This window comes from Pan troglodytes, chromosome 3 (assembly GCF_028858775.2).
Source record: "Pan troglodytes isolate AG18354 chromosome 3, NHGRI_mPanTro3-v2.0_pri, whole genome shotgun sequence".
NCBI classification, from domain to species: domain Eukaryota; kingdom Metazoa; phylum Chordata; class Mammalia; order Primates; family Hominidae; genus Pan; species Pan troglodytes.
The window spans coordinates 62,454,258-62,471,853 of NC_072401.2; the positions used below are offsets into that span (position 1 = coordinate 62,454,258).

At 36.8% G+C, this 17,596-nt stretch overlaps 1 protein-coding gene across 7 annotated transcripts in view; it reads left to right on the top strand.

Moving 5' to 3' along the window:
- CENPC (centromere protein C) overlaps positions 1-17,596 on the top strand; it is a 115,248-nt gene that overhangs the window by 48,740 nt on the left and 48,912 nt on the right. For 5 of the 7 annotated variants that reach the window (XM_054683060.1, XM_054683059.1, XM_063809597.1 and 2 more), the window contains 5 exons: positions 4,512-4,565; positions 5,738-5,842; positions 6,730-6,858; positions 7,448-7,543; positions 9,614-9,768. In XM_054683060.1, the coding sequence (XP_054539035.1) occupies positions 4,512-4,565; positions 5,738-5,842; positions 6,730-6,858; positions 7,448-7,543; positions 9,614-9,768 (539 nt within the window). Of the gene's footprint in view, positions 1-4,511; positions 4,566-5,737; positions 5,843-6,729; positions 6,977-7,447; positions 7,544-9,613; positions 9,769-17,596 lie in introns of all 7 variants that reach the window. The other 2 variants (XR_010156585.1, XM_063809598.1) reach the window with 2 other exon arrangements.

Here is a 17,596-nt window from a genome sequence, read left to right on the forward strand (position 1 = left end):
AGGAAAAGAAAAGTGCTACTACAGTGAACACATGAATGATAAGAAAGGGAAACTGCCTTACTGCTGATATAGAGGTTTCAGTGGTCTGGACAGAGGATTAAACAAGCCACAGCATTCCTTTAAGCCAAAGCCTAATCCAGAGGAAGGCCCTAACTCTCTTTAATTCTGTGGAGGCTGAGAGGTGAGGAAGCAGCAGAAGAAAAGTTTGAAGCTAGCAGAGGCTGGTTCATGAGGTTTAAGGAAAGAAGCTGTTTCCATAACATAAAAGAGCAAGGTGAAGCAGCAAGGTCTGATGTAGAAGTTGCAGCAAGTTATCCAGAAAATCTAGCTGAGATAATTGAAGGTGTCTTTACTAAACAACAGATTTTCCCTGTAGACAAAATAGCCTTCTATTGAAAGAAGATGTCATCTAGGACGTTCATAGCTGAGGAGAAGTCAATGCATGACTTCAAAGCTTCCAAGGTCAGGCTGTGACTCTCTTGTTAAGGGCTAATACAGCTGGTGACTTTAAGTTGAAGCTAGTGCTCATTTACGATTCCAGAAATCCTAGAGTCCTTAAGAATTATGCTAAATCTACTTTGCTCTATTAGTAGAACAACAAAGCCTGGGTGACAGCACATCCATGGCAATGCACCAGGCCACCCAGCAGCTCTAATGGACAAAGATGAGGAGATTAATGTTGCTTTCATGCCTACTAAGAGAGCATTCATTCTGCAGCTCATGCATGGATCAAGGAATAATTTGGACTTTTAAGTCTTATTATTTAAGAAATAAATTTTGTAAGGCAGTAGCTGCCACGAGTAGTGATTCCTCTGATGGGACTGGACAAAGTAAATAAACCTTCTGGAAAGGATTCACCATTCTAGATGCCATTAAAACTATTTGTGTTTCATGGGAGGAGGTCAAAATATCAATATTAACAGGAGCTTGGAAGAAGTTGATTCCAACCCTTATGGGTGATTTTGAAGGGTTCAAGACTTCAATGGAGGAAGTAACTGGATGTGGTGGAAATAGCCAGGGAACTAGAATTAGAAGTGGAGTCTGGAGATGAAACTGAATTGCTGCAATTTCATGACAAAATTTGAACAGATGAGGAGTTGCTTCTTATGGAAGAACGAAGGAACTGATTTCTTGAGTTGGAATCTACTCCTGGTGAATATGTTGTGAACCCTTGAAATGACAAAAAAGGATTTAGGATATTCCATGAACTTAGTTGGTAAAGCAGCGACAGAGTTTGAGAGGATTGATTGCGGTTTTGAAAGAAGTTCTGCTGTGAGTAAAATGCTATACAACAGCATTTTATATTCTCCAGGGAAACTTCATTGTTGACTTATTTTAAGAAACTGCCACAGACACCCCAGCCTGATCAGTCAGCAGTCATCAACAATAAGGCAAAATACCCTATCAGCAAAAAGATTAAAACTCACTGAAAGCTCAGATGATAAGCATTTTTATATTTTATTATTTTTATTTTTTGAGAATGAGACAGAGGCTTGCTCTAATACCCAGGCTGGAGTGCAGTGGTGTGATCTCGGCTCACTGAAACCTTTTGCCTCCTGGGTTCAAGCGATTCTCGTGCCGCAGCCACCAAGAGTAGCTGGGATTACAAGGTGTACACCACCACACCCAGCTAATTTTTTTAATTTTTAGTAGAGATGGGGTTTCGCCATGTTGGCCGGGCTTGTCTCAAACTCCTGGCCTCAAGTGATCCACCCTCCTGGGCCTCCCAAAGTCTTGGCTTGGGATTACAGGCATGAGCCACTATGCCTGGCTGATCTTTAGCATTTTTAGCAATAAAATATTTTTAAATTAAGGTATATGTACACTGATTTTTTTAGACATAATGCTCTTGCACATTTAATAGACTATAGTATAGTATAGACATAACTTTTGGCCTGGCATGGTGGCTCACGCCTGTAATCCCAACACTTTGGGAGGCGAGGCAGGTCACTTGAGCCCAGGAGTTTGTGACCAGCCTGGCCAGCATGCCAGAAACCTGTTTCTACAAAAAATACAAAAATTAGCTGAGGGTGGTGGTGTGCATCTCTGGTTCCGGCTACTCGGCGGGCTGAGGCGGGAGGATCATTTGCTGCCAGGAGGTTGAGGCCACAGTGAGTCTTGATCCCACCACTGCAGTGCAGCCTGGGTGACAGCGTGAGACTTAGTCTCAAAAAACCAAAACAAAACAGCAAAAGAAATAACTTTTATATTCACCAGGAAACTAAAAAACTGTTTGACTTCTTTATTGCAGTATCTGTTTTACTGCAGTAGTCTGGAACTGAACTGGCAATATCTCTGAGGTATGCCTGTATTTTTATTTATTTATTTTTAATTTTTTTTTTAAGATGGAGTGTCCCTCTGTCGCCCAGACTGGAGTGCAATGGTGTGATCTCGGCTCACTGCAACCTCCGCCTTCTGGGTTCAAGCGATTCTCCTTCCTCAGCCTCCTGAGTAGCTGAGATTACAGGCGTGTGCCACCATGCCCGGCTAATTTTTGTATTTTTAGTAGAGATGGGGTTTCACCATGTTGGTAAGGCTGGTCTCGAACTCCTGACCTCCTGATCTACCTGCCTCAGCCTCCCAAAGTGCTGGGATTACGGGTGTGAGCCACTGCGCCTGGCCGCCTGTATTTATTACAAGTTCTTCTCAAATAGTGAGAAACCTGACTCCCATTATCCTCAGTATATTTACTTGTTTCTTTGGTTCCTTATATCACTCTGACACTGCCTCCGAGGCCCAGTGTCACAGGAGAATTTCCAACAGAGATGAGACCTCTACTTGTTCTAGGGAAGACTGCATAGGAAATTGAATTTTTGGGGGTGGGGGTGGGGGTGAGGTGGGGGGTACACAGATTTATTGAGCTAGACTTCACATACCATATAATTAATCCACTTAGAGTGTACAAATCAATGATATGTAGTCATTGACACAATCGATGTTAGAACCTTTTCATAACCCCCAAAAAGAAACCCCTTTACCCTTTAGTAGCCGACTTTCATTTCCTTTCCCTGGGCCTACCCAATTACTAATCTACTTCTGATGTCTAGAGATTTGCCTGTTTCTGACAGAGAAATTAGATGTTATGATCACTGAAGTTTCTTCCAAACCAGCAATTTTATAAAATATCTAATTCAATCATTCTTAACAATTTTTTTTTGTTTGTTTGCTTTCATGGACTCATTTGAGAATATGATAAAAGCTCAGACCCGCTTTTTAGGGAAAAAAGGTATATATTTCATACAAAATTGTATTTGCAGTTTTAGGTGGTTCATGGACATTGTGTCCCAGTTGTATATTGCTGCGTAACCAACCACCCCAAAACTTAAAGGCTTAATACAGTGATTGATTTATCTTTCATGGTTCTATGAATTGACTTGGCTTAGTTGGGTAATTGCCACTTGAGTACACTCATGAATTTATATAGTTAAATGCAAGCTGCTGGGGCTGGAGTCATCTGAAAGTTCAAATGGGTTGGACATTCGAGGTAACTTCCTCACTTACATGTTTGGACCCAGCTGGAAGAACTGGGACATTGAGGTTGGCCAAGCATCTCTTTTCCTCCATGTGGCTTTTCCATGTGGCCACATGAGGTTTCCTCACAGCATGGCAGTCTTGTGTTAATCTTCATATTGTTGCTGTCTTCCCCTAGAGTGAGATCCCAAGACTTCTAGATGGAACCTGTAGATTGTATTAGGACTTAGCCTTTTAAGCCCCAGAACATCATTTCTGTTGCATACTATTAGTTAAGCAAGTCACTAACTCCAGCAGAGATTGAAGGAGAAGGGAATGAGACTCTGCTTCTTGATACAGAACATTTGTGCATAGAAAGGGAAAGAAGGGATGACAGCCATCTTTAGGTGCTAGTTACCAAAGTTGAGAACCCCTGAGCTTATTGGCACACTGCTAAATTCAGTACACTTACACTATTTTAGAACTTTAAAGAGAAAGTTACAGATAGTTCATAAATAGCATATTAATTATCCATTATCAGGCCCTACATTTTTATCCACAAGTGGCTTATTTCATCTTTCCATGAGCAATAGAAAATCTGTTGTTTTTTTTGTTCGTTTGTTTGTTTTAACTGTTACACTCTTTAGAATAAAAACCAGGGGTGTCCAAGGGAGCGAATACAGTCATGAGTTCTTAGTTTCTGTTTCTGGTTGGTCCAATAAAACCCCTTCCTCATCCCTCTTTTCCACTTGTCGCCAGAGACAGAAACTAAAAAGCATGGTTTCAGGCTGCTAAAGGTCTAAAACAAAACAAAACAGAACAACCACAAAATAAGGTGGATTGGACAAACTTGCAATGTATTCATTGTAGCAAAGTCTAGAGAAATAGTTCTTTTCCTTAGTTTTTATAGTTGAGCAATGAAAAGCAAAAGGAGTAATAAAATACATTATCAGGTCAAACTTTATTTAAAATACTCATACTGAAATTGACCAGGAAACACATTTTAATTTAACATGGAATTAGCAGTAATTTCTTATGATATTATCTTTTGCATTTTGTAGATGACTCAAAACAATCTAAAGTGATACCAAAGAACAGAATCCATCACAAACTAGGTAAGAATATTTTTCTTTTTTAATATTTTCATTGAGAAAAATACCTTAAGTTTCTGTTTCTAAATATAACTTATTTCTTCTTAAGCAGGAGTAATACGATTATGTGGATTAATTGGCAGATAAATTAAAATTATGCACTTAGTTTTTATGAATTTCATAGTAAGTCACCACAAGCCACTTGAGTTAGTCTATTGTCCATTTATAAATCCTATTGCCCTCTCACTTTTTGCCCCATAGTAGGGGGCATGATCCTCCCTTAGCTATGAAGCTAGGGTGGAGAATTTTGTCAAAGAAACTGTAACTACCAGGTAGATGGTTTCCTTGACAGCATCTCCTTCCACTTTAATCCAGTTGACTCCTAAACAAAGCAGTAGCTAGGATAGTAAGTAGACAAAGCTAAGAACTGTGGAACCCATGGAGAGGCCCATGTAAAGATTAACAATCCATGGTTCCCAAAGAGATATTTGCCAGTCAAGATACATGATAGTTCCCACCTTTCTGTGATGTTGGGTGGCTTTCCATGTTTCTCCCTTTATTTGAGGCTGTGAGTGCTCTTTCACTCATACTCAGAGATTACCAATAGGAGTGAAGCTTTCTCTCATTGCCTTACTCAAGAACTTAGATATTGTCAGTATTTTGTGGGCCTATGTGATGAGAGACTGCTATACCTCTCAATACTTAATGCTTGTCTTGGGGTGAAATGATGAATCAGGAGTAGGGAAAGGGAAATAAAAATGTTCCTGAGCAGGGCTTCAGTATTTACAGAGGGGAACATTGAGCATTATGCCTAGGAGCAGTAGGCAACTTCTCGTTAGCTTCAGCATAGCTTTAGCAAACAAAAAATAGGTAAGAACATGGGAATTTGAAGATAAGCCAACAAACTCAATTTAGTATACAGAACTTTGCATTGTTCAGATAAGATGAGTGTACATTTAACATTGTCAATGCTGAGTATTATTAGATTTTTAAGTATTTGCCAATTTGGTAGCCTGTTTTTCCATTGGCATTTCTTTAATTGTTAGCATAAATATTTGTTTTTTCTAGTCTTTTGTCTAGAAAAATATTCATGTTCTAAAAAATAAAGCATTCATGTTCTAAAAGACAGTCTTTGCACTGCTAAGTACCATCAACTAAAAACCATGTATACACTTTTGTCTGACATCTTTTTATAGTATTGCCCTCCAACACACCAAATGTTCGCAGGACCAAGAGAACACGTTTGAAACCTTTGGAGTACTGGCGAGGAGAGCGAATAGATTATCAAGGAAGGCCATCAGGTAAAACTTATTTATGTTATAATATCTGTCAATAAAAAAATTTGTTTACTATGTGCCAGACACTGCACTACATGTTTATATACATTACCTTACTTAATCATCACCCCCCCAAATTTTGATAATAGGATTTAAATTCATTTTTGTCTGATTAATGTAGAGATGCTGATATTTTCTCTTTGGTAGCTGAATGTTGTTATTCCTGTATCATCTGACAAGATTTCCAATTGCATAATATAAAGCGTTAGATTAGAACGTGAGAAAATTGTAACTGGTAAAGGTAAAGTAGTTTTCATTATTTTTCCTATTAACCATTTTCCATTTTCTCATAGTTTTCTACAAAGTAGTGTAGGGTGGGCAAGAAAGTATAGTGTTAATCGTAGAGTTATTTTCTTTCTTATTTTTGTAGAGATGAGGCCTTGCTATGTTGTCCAGGCTGGTCTCGATCTTATGGGCTCAAGCAGTCCTCCCGCTTTGGCATCTCAAAGTGCTGAGATTACAGGTGTGAGCCACTGTGCCTGGCCATATTTCTTTCTTTGATGGATATATCTTAGTCAAAGGACTAAACTCATGTGGATTTCTATAAATAGTTCATTGCTAGCCCCCCTCCTTTTTTTTTTTTTTTAAAAGCCTCCACTGATGACTGTTGATTTCAGGGGAGCAATAGGACCATCTAATCATGTTTCATCATCTAATCCTGTTTTATCAGCCTCTGATTAAGGTGGTAGAGATATAATGAAATTGGTTGGTATTTGTGTTATTTTAACTATTAGCTGCAGACATATATTCTTTGGTACTTTGAAAGGAAATGTGCCATATTAAATTTAAGGAGTTTTGTTTCAAGATTTTGTCTTTCCCATGTATATTTTACTTTTTTTGTTAAATTTCAGGAGGATTCGTGATTAGTGGAGTACTATCTCCAGACACAATATCGTCTAAAAGGAAGGCAAAAGAAAATACTGGAAAAGTCAACAAAAAATCTAATAAGAAAAGGATCTGTCTTGATAACGATGAAAGAAGTATGAACTTATTTCTGAAAGTAACTTTTAGATTTTATTTTAAATAGGAGTACTTTGAGAAGAAGCTCTTTGCAAAATATGAAATTTACTTCCAAAAACTTCAGAAATAATACCATAGGTAAAATTCATTTTTTAATGTCTACTTTCTTCCAAATGGAAAGTAAGCTAATTTTATTCTTAAAAAATTATTAATAGCATATTATAAATTTCTTCATAAGTAAATTTCCCAGTCAAATGAAACCCACCATTCCTATGCCCAAGCTATGGTTAACATAGACATTTCTAAAGTGTTTTATATACCTCTATCTCACTTAGAGATTATGCGAAACATCACTTAATACCTTGATGATGCAAGAGTTTACATGTTAAGGCTTACAGAAAATAGGAAGTTTAGGGTGTTTGCTTTTATATTAAATCACTATGGGTTTTTAAGTTTGAATTTTTATCAGAGTGATTTATAAATAGGAAGAGACTTTTATGCGTTTGACAGTTTTATAACTTCTCTATAGCTATATTTTGTACTGAACTTTTTGGGATTGAGAATAATTTTAAGTAAGTAGTTTGTATTTCAATGGTATTTCTTTTGCAGAGACTAACTTAATGGTAAATCTAGGTATACCTCTTGGAGATCCTTTGCAGCCAACGAGGGTAAAGGACCCAGAAACAAGAGAGATTATTCTCATGGGTAAGATCAGGCATGATACTGAAAATACTTAATTAAACAATTTGTAAGAAAATATTGCTTGCTTGATGATTGGCCTGTCTACTTTCCCTTTCTCTCCCCAATTCTATCAGTGCTAAAGTCCAGAAGAGTCTAATTCCAACGAGCAACCTATGTGAAGACAACTGTGGGGGAATATTGATATCAGACAGCTCCAGGGGACACTTAACACCCCGGACTTGTCCTCTGGGGCACAAGTAGTGCTACAATCAGGAATGTCGTCTCCCCCAACAGGGTCTAGGCCTTCTTTGACCAGGAGGACACATGGGAACAGAGGCTGTTTATGGGGAATTGTAGATAGATAGTTGGCAGACTCAAGGATACGCTTATCATGAAGCCAGGCAGGGATTGTGGGTAGGGCACAGACAAACTTCTGGGCCTACAGGTGGCAGTAATGTTACCTGGGATATGAATCCTTTGTGAGGATGACTAGCAAGGGCATCAATCAGTTGTACAGATGCCAGGTTTAACCTTAAAGCTGGTGCTGCAAAGTCCTGGAAGCCTCCTGCTGTATTGGATTAAATATTTAGTCTCTAGCAGGTCATGTAAGATCCCCAAGGGATGGGCTATAGTGGGATAGGAGTTTATGGATTACGCAACTGTTTAACAACCAGGCTTGCTCGCTCGCTCTCTCTCTCTCTCTCTCTCTCTCTCTCTCTCTCCCTCCCTCTCTCTCCCCTCCCCCTCTCTCTCTATATATATATGAAATATTTAAATATTTTAACAACTGTTATGACTGTACCATTGAGTACTAAGGGCTGTTTGTCCTATATCAGAGGAGAAGTAGGTCAAATCAGAAACGCGGTAATGGTAGCTGGGCATGGTGGTGGGTGCTTGTAGTCCCAGCTGCTTGGGAGGCTGGGACAGGAGAATTGCTTGAGTCTGGGAGGTGGAGATTGCAGTGAGCCGAGATCATGCCACTGCACTTCAGCCTGGGCGTGCAGAGCCAGACCCTGTCTCAAAATAATAATAATAAAACTAGTTAGTTAATTCCTAAAAAAAGAAAGGTAGTAATAATGGTACTCCTACTTAAAATTTTGACCATAAAAATAGATTTCATTTAATATCTTAACACCTTAGCAAAGGTATCTCTATATGCAGATTATTTATTTGGTAACAGAGCTTAGAAGTGTGGAGTTTTGTTTAGTGTCTTAACTGAAAGCATTGCTGTACTCTACCAGGTTATTGTGAGTGTTGTCAAAAGTTCATTTCTTATTTGTTTCTTGAATCTACTATATATATATATTCTATATATATTTCTATATATATATTTCTATATATTTCTATATCTATATATTTCTCTCTCTATATATATATATATTTCTATATCATGTAGTCTGTAGGATCACTAACATTCCCAAATATCCTGGGAAACAGAATCAGACATTGATGACAGAATAATTTATTAATTATAGATCTGGAAAAGTTTGTTAAGTAATGGAAATTTTTGTAAGTGAGGTAGTAATTTATGAACAACCATTAGAACTCTGCTTTCTCACAAACTTTACCTAATAAAAATTATTAGTCAAGCAGGAAGAAAAATCTATTGGCATGGTGATGATACATTTGTGGTTTATGTTAAACTTTAAAAATAGAGAATTCTTTTTTTTATCTCAGCTAATTCTATTTTCTGTCTCAGTTCCTATAATACTGCCATTCTTGTTATTCAGCTGGTGCTAACAGTGCATACTTTTTGCCAGACAATATTTTAAATAGTTTACACATATTAATTCGTTGATATTCACAGCAGCTCATTAACATCGAATAGATGAACTTATTATTATTTAATTTTATCGAAAAGGAAATTGAGGCACAGTGAGAGAGAGCTTAAGTAACTTGCCTAAGGTCATGCAGCTTTTAAGACAGAGACAGGATTTGACCTCTGGCATTCTAGCTCCAGAGTTAATGCTCTGAAACAACTCTCTAAGGCAGATTTATATCCAGAAATGACTCTTTATTATATATATGTGTATGTGTTATATCATTAACCAATACTGCTGTTGTTTTATATTTGTATTACTGTTTTACTCCTAGATCTTGTAAGGCCACAAGATACATATCAATTTTTTGTTAAGCATGGTGAGTTGAAGGTATACAAGACATTGGATACACCCTTTTTTTCTACTGGGAAATTGATATTAGGACCACAAGAAGAAAAGGGAAAGCAGCATGTTGGCCAGGATATATTGGTGAGTACTTTTTTTATATATTTATGTTTCACTCTTGGTAGAACTCTGATTTATTGGATTTGATGAGACATTAAAATGCTGTTTTCTCAGAAATGAAATTCTATTACTACACCACACAGAGAAAGGTTATTTGTTAAATCTGTTTAGAGTCAACCAGCCAACAGTTATTTGACAGTATCTGTTCTCTGCATAGCACTGTATTTTGAGATTCAGAAATTTAAGGAATGTTCTTTACTTAAAAACATCTTAAATATAGGTTTGCAAACAAATCATTAGAATTTTAGTGCTGGGGGATTATAGAGATTAAATCTAATTCCACATTTCTATGATAATGCAATAGAGAAATAGGTTAAAAGACTTCTTCAAAAATCACTTACATCCCAGTTACCCTGATTTGATCATTATGCATTGCATACAGGTATTAAAATGTGACATGTACCATGTAAAATTTTTATATATCAATAAAACAGTAACCTGAGAAAAAAGTAAATAAAATGAGTGAGATTATAAGAAAACTACTTAACTATTTAGACATAGACTCAGGACTAAGAGCTAGTTGCTTCAATAAGTACTAAATAATATACTATTATATGTAACAATATTACTGGCTGAAGTTGTAATGAGATTCAAGGTGAGTCAGTTTCTATCTTCTCCTTCTTTCTCTTTATCTCCTTTCTTCCACCCCCACCCCCATTTAGAGACATACACCTCTGCAACATTGGTCTGTTTTATATGTGTGTATGTGTGTGTGTGTGTGTGTGTGTATGTGTGTATGTGTGTGTGTATGTATAACAGGAATATTTTATATATATATAAAATATTTGTAGTCTGAGTTTGAAAATTGTAGAATATAGAATTTGAAAAGCACCAAATTTTAAGAATATTTAACATTATACCAGCAGTTAAAAAATATAGCTAAGGAACATCTTTCAGTATCTGACATTTCAGGAGTCTGAAATTGTGCTACTAAAGTATCACAGTCAGAATGATTCTCTTTGCCAACAAACTTAAAGTAAATTCAAAAAGGAGGGAAAAATTGTGAAGACTCTTGAGTTTATATTAACAAAGAAGGGCAAATTTAGGCAAGGCAAGGAAAAGATACATATGAAAGTCAAAGATTATTACTACATCAGTATAGTTAGAATCATGATTTAAAATAATTTAACAATATTCATTAATTCAAACTGAAAATGTTATAGGCCTCCAGTTATTATTATGAGTGAAAATAACACATTTTAAAAGCATAGATGGTCCCTGTATAATAATAAAGTAACTAATAATGAGGATAAACATGAATTATCATCACTGAACTAATAGCAGTTACCTATTAAACTGTAATGCCTTTATTATACAAAAGGAAATTGGTAATAGATGTTTAAAAGTGTGTAATCTGGCTAATATTCAAAGGAATACACATTTAAATCCAAATGACACTTTATAATTACTGAGTTAATGGAAATTATTAGAAAAGTATTCATACCCTGTGACCTGTGACTCATTTCTAGAAATTTTTCCCAGGGAAGTAATTTGGAAGTTCAGAGTGAGGGGTGCTGAACATATGTAGTTATTTATTGAATCATTGATGGTAATTGCAGAATTAGAAACCACTACAATGTGCTACAGGAAGAAAATGGTTATATTTTAATTTTGACTTAGTAATGGGATAAACCATTCTGTGATATAATAAACAGTTATACAGAACTTATGTGTTCCAGGCACTGCACTAAGCACATTAAAATTAGTTTGAGCATTTTATTTTGAAGAACAGCCATATATGAAGACCCTTGGGATAAATGTTTAAGCAAATATGCAAGATAAAAGTTCTTTGTATATAGTATCTATTTTTCTAACTAGAATTTAAAAATGTAAATAAAATCTTGAAGAGAATACATGTTTTACTCTGTGATTATGTAGTTATTTTAGTTGATTTTATTTCTTCTATATATTACCTTTAACTTTTTATAATGAAAATAAATGAAAATTAAAGCTGAAGTTTTTTTAATAAGACTCGTATTTTTACATTTTAAAACATGAAGCACACTTACAAATATATGCTTTTGAAAAAGATAATAAACAGGACAAGATGGAGAACCAGCATAGGCCATTAACTCTCTTTCAAACACTACTAGAGAATATTTAAAAGAGAAGAGTAGTAGGTTTATTAAAATCAAACTACAGAAGAATTTACATATTAATTATGAGAGCTGGTTGTAGAACTTCCCAGGAGACAAGAAGGAAATTAAAAAGTAGAAAATATTAAAGTTAAATAATGTAGAGAAGAGAGAAAAACATGCCTAAATTCAAATAATAAGAATTTCAGGAGAGAGAAAAAACCCAATGAAAAATGGTTGAGAATATTTTTAAAATTAGACAAATGTTTCAGAGCTAAAAAAACAAAAAGGTGACAGCAACCTACTTAAAAGAACCAGTTCCTTGGAGGAATGCCTGATTCTAGGCCTGAAACTGAGCTTGGAATCGATAGCAAACTACTAATCAGAAACCATTAAGATTGGGTCATGTTTCAGGTTCCAACTTGAAGATGCTACCACTGGCTGGCTAAGGATATGAAACTTGAGTATTAACAAGAATAACTTCAGTAGATTGATATGTATCAATTATATCTAAATCCATGAATTTCTAAGACTACTACTACTACTACTACAACAACAAAAATTTGTTACTGTTGGAGGATTCTAGGAAGCCAACTCACTTTAACAACTGATTCTGCCTTTTCTAAATAAACCGTGCTATTAGGTAATCAAATAATAGATGAGTTTGTTCTTATTAGAATAATATTCCAGCTAATGAGTGAAGAAGGAATGTTGGAGTTAAAATACCACCATTTGCAATCCCTGATAAGCTATTGGGATCTAGGCATCAAGGCTCAGTGGCTGACAGATAACTAAAAAGAATACAACCAAGCATTATGTGCCTCCTGATAGAAAAATACAACACTATCCAAGAAGTAGTCTTGCCAACCCCATGCCTTAAAAAAGAAAAAAAAAAAAAAACCCCAAAAGCAAATACAAAACCTGAATCTGATCAAGTCTCTAGATTTAACTACCAGTTTACAAGAAATAAAGTGTGGTGAAATCTTTCAAATGATACCTGGGGATGTAGTCAGCAAAATCCACCTGCATGAAGATTTTTATGACAAACTGCTTAATGTTTTCAATAAATTAAATGTAAGAAATAAAAAAGAACCAGGTGAAACCTAGGGAATCAGGGTTTCTCAACCATGGCACTAGTAACATTTTTGATTAGATACTTCTTTGTTGTAGTGGGGGCCGTCCTGTAGGTAAGGCCCTGTAAGTAGAAGCTTACCTGGCCTCTACTCATTAGATTCCAGTACACCACTGTAGTTGTGACAAAATCAAATATGTCTTCAGAAATTGTCCGTTGTCCCTGAGAGGCAAAATCACCTTGATTGAGAACCACTAATATTGATTGAGAAATTTAAGAAACAGATCAACCAATCACTGTATGTGGTGCTAACCTGGATCCTGATTCAAAGAAATCCTTGAAGATATGTTTAACTGATGATTGGAAATTTGACTATTAACTAGATATTTGGTATTAAATATTTATTTTTTAAGTGTGATAACAGTATTGCGGTTATGTTTTTTAGAAGCACTTGATCTTTCAGTACATACTGAAATATTTGCAGATGAATTATGATACTGGGCATTTATTTTGAAATAAGATGGAGTGAGGATAGTAGACTCTGGCTTGGGCAGGTGGTTAGCATTAAGTATTCATGAGAGTTCATCATTCTATTTTTGTATGTTTCAAAAGCTTGCTTAATTAAATGTTTACAGAAATGAGGAGAGGTGTGCTTAGAAAACCAAATTGAATAGATGAGAAAAAAACACTAGAAATATATACTTTTTAGTATTACTTTTTTGTCTTTTTGATTAAGGCAAATTATTTTTGGATGTAATAACTTTTTTTGTCTTATTAAGTTATAAAAATACCTTTGAAACATTTCGGGGGGCTTTTTTCCCCATTTAGGGAGGCAGTATATCACAGTGATTAGGGAATGAATTCTGTAATCTAAATGCCTGAGTTCAAACTCCCCCCCTTTGCCATTTACATTGTGACCTTGGAAAATTACTTAACCTCTCTGTGCCTCAGTTTCTTCATCCATAAAAAGCTACTAAAGTAGTAGCTGTCTCATTAGTGGGCATATACATTAAGTGAATAAGAATAAAGTTCTCATAATACTGCTTGGTATAGAGTAAGTGCTATATAAGTGCTAGCTGTTATTGTTATTCTGGTATATTATGATCATTGTACAAAGTAGTAATAAAAAATAAGGAGGAGAAATAATTATCTGAGGCAAAACATTCTTGATGGATGTCTTAGTCAGATTGGGCTGCTATAATAAGAATACCATAGACTTTGATCTGTGTCTCTTATAAGGGCACTATTCCCATTCCTGAAGGCTCTGCACTCAGGACCTAATAACGTCCCAAATTCCCCACCTCCTGATCCCATCACATTGGGGGGGTTAAGATTCCAGAGTGTGAATTTTCAGGAGACAAACTAATTTCTAACAATGGCTGAATCTCAAAGTTTGAAGGCCTTATGCTGTTTATTTTAGTTGCTCAAAAAACCAGGTCACTGCCAGTGTGTGCTACCTATGTATAAAGTATAAAATTTGGCATGTTTGAATATGAAAGCCAACATGATTGAGAGATTTATCCTCTTTTACTTTCTTAGTCTTGATGCTTATTTGACATATGATTTTGAGGGGAATAGGGATTTAGCTTTTTGCTTTCTTTGATTCTTCAATCAGATTGAGTAGTTTGTTGTCCTAAGCATGTGACCTTTAAAGAGGCATACATAAAGCCTAGGTATTTTTTTAGTGTAGGTGATAATCTTTTTGAGTTGGAGTCTCGCTCTGTCACCCAGGCTGGAGTGCAGTGGCGTGATCTCGGCTCACTGCAAGCTCCACCTCCCAGGTTCACGCCATTCTCCTGCCTCAGCCTCCCAAGTAACTGGGACTATAGGTGCCCGCCACCACGCCTGGCTAATTTTTTGTATTTTTCGTAGAGATGGGGTTTCACTGTGTTAGCCAGGGTGGTCTCGATCTCCTGACCTCGTGATCTGCCCACCTAGGCCTCCCAAAGTGCTGGGATTACAGGCGTGAGCCACTGCGCCCAGTGCGGTGATAATCTTTATAGTGTAGGTGATAATCTTTACAGTGGCTGTAGAATTTTCATAAGCCAGTAAGTAATAAGGAAAAACAAAATAAGGAAAAATAAAAGAAATCTCTTCCTGTATTACAATGGTCCCCATCCTTTTTGGCACCAAGGACTGGTTTGTGAAAGACAATTTTTCTTCCACAAAAATTGGTGGTGGCAGTGGGAGTTGGCATTAGATTTTCATAAGGAGCACACAACCTAGATTTCTCACATGCACATTTCACAATAGGGTTCATGTGCCTGAGAGAATCTAATGCTGCTGCTAATCTAACAGGAGGCAGAGCTCAGGCAGTAACACTCACTGGCGTGCTGCTTACCTCCTGCTGTGTGAGCCCATTCCTAACAGGCCACTGCCGGTAGTGGTCCCTGTCCTGGGGGTTGGGGACATCTGTATTAGTTTTCAGTTGCTGCTCTAACAAATTACAGCTATGAGTCACTGAGAAATGAGTCATTAAGCTATTTTGTCTTATGAACGTCATAAGATGATATAGCCTACTACGAACCTAGGCTATATAGGATACCCTGTTGCTTCTTTTTTTTTTTTTTTTTTTTGAGACAGAGTCTCGCTCTGTCGCCCAGGCTGGAGTGCAGTGGCGCGATCTCGGCTCACTGCAAGCTCCGCCTCCCGGGTTCACGCCATTCTCCTGCCTCAGCCTCCCGAGTAGCTTCTGTACCTCAAACCTGTACAGCGTGTTTCTGTGCTGAATACTGTAGACAGTTGTATTTGTGTATCTAAATGTAGAAAAAGTACAATAAAAATGTGGCATAAAAGATAAATGTTACCCTTATAGGGCACTTACCATGAATGGAGCTTTCAGGACTGGAAGTGGTCCTGGATGAGTCAGTGAGTAAGTGCTGAGTAAATGTGAAGACCTAGGACATTACTGTACACTACTGTAGACTTTATAAATACTGTAGACTTAGGCCACACTAAATTCATAAACAGAATTTTTCTTTCTTCAGTAATAAACCTCATCTAACTGTAACATTTTCACTTTATATCCTTTTGTTGTTGTTAACTTTTGGACTCTTTTGTAATACTTAAAATTCAACCATACTGTTTGGCTGTACAAAAATATTTTATTTCCTTATTCTATAAGCTTTTTTCTATTTTTTTTTAACTTTTAAAACTTTTTTGTTAAAAAGTAAGACACAAACAGCACATCAGCCTTGGGCTACACAAGATTAGGATCATTATCACTGTCTTGCACTACCACATCTTGTCCCACTGTAAGGTCTTTGGGAACAGTAACACACATGGAGCTGTCATCTCCTATAATAACACTGCTTTCTTCTGGAATACTTCCTGAGGGACCTGCCTGAGACTGTTTCACAGTTAACTTTTTTTTTTTTTTAATATAAGTGGTAAGAGTACACTCTAAGGTAATGGATAAAAGTATAGTAAATACATAAGCCAGTGGCATAGTTGTTTATTATCATTACCAAGTGTTTTGTACTACACAAAATTGTGTTATATTTTATTTTTTACTTCAATAGGTTTTGGAGAACAAGTAGTGTTTGGTTACATAGATAATTTTTTTTTTTCTTTCATTGAGATAGAGTCTCCCACTGTCTCCAGGCTGGAGTGGCACGATATCAGCCCACTGCAGCCTCTGCCTCCGGGGTTCAAGCAATTCTCGTGCCTCAGCCTCTCAAGTAGCTGGGATTACAGGATGTATTAGTCCCTTCTCATACTCCTATAAAGAACTGCCCAAGACTGGGTAATTTTGAAAGGAAAGAGGTTTAATTGACTCACAGTTCTGTGGGGCTGGGGGTGCCTCAGGAAACTTACAATTATGGCAGAAGGGGAAGCAAACATGTCCTTTTTCACATGGTGGCAGCAAGGAGAATTGCCAAGCGAGGGGGAAAAGCCCCTTATAAAACCATCAGATCTTGTGAGAACTCACTCTCATGAGAACAGCATGAGGGTAACTGCCCCCATGATTCAACTACCTCCCACTGGGTCCCTCCCATGACATGTGGGGATTATGGCAGCTACAATTCAAGGTGACATTTGGGTGGGGAGACAAAGCCAAACCATATTACAAGAGATTATTTATTTAGTGGTGATTTCTGAGATTTTGGTGCACCTATCACCTGAACAGTGAACACTGTACCCACCGTGTAGTCTTTTATCCCTCTCCTCCTCCCACCCTTCCCCCTGAGTCCTCAAAGTCCATTGTATCATTCTTATGCCTTTGCATCCTCATAGCTTAGCTCCCACTTATAAGTGAGAACATACAATGTTTGGTTTTCCATTCCTGGGTTACTTTATTAGAATGATGGTCTCCAACTCCATGCAGGTCGCTGCAAATACCATCCATTATTTCATTCCTTTTTATGGTTGAGTACTATTCTATGGTACATGTATACCACATTATCTACTTGTTGATTAATAGGCATTTGGGTTGGTTCCATATTTCTGCAGTTGCACATTATGCTGCTATAAATGTACGTGTGCAAGTGTCTTTTTCATATAATGACTCACTTTTCTTCTGAGTAGGTACCCAGTAGTGGGATTGCTGGATCAAATGGTAGATCTACTTTTAGCTCTACTAAGGTTTTCTGTAGCGGCTGTACTAGTTTACATTCCCACCATTAGTGTAAAATTGTTCCCTTTT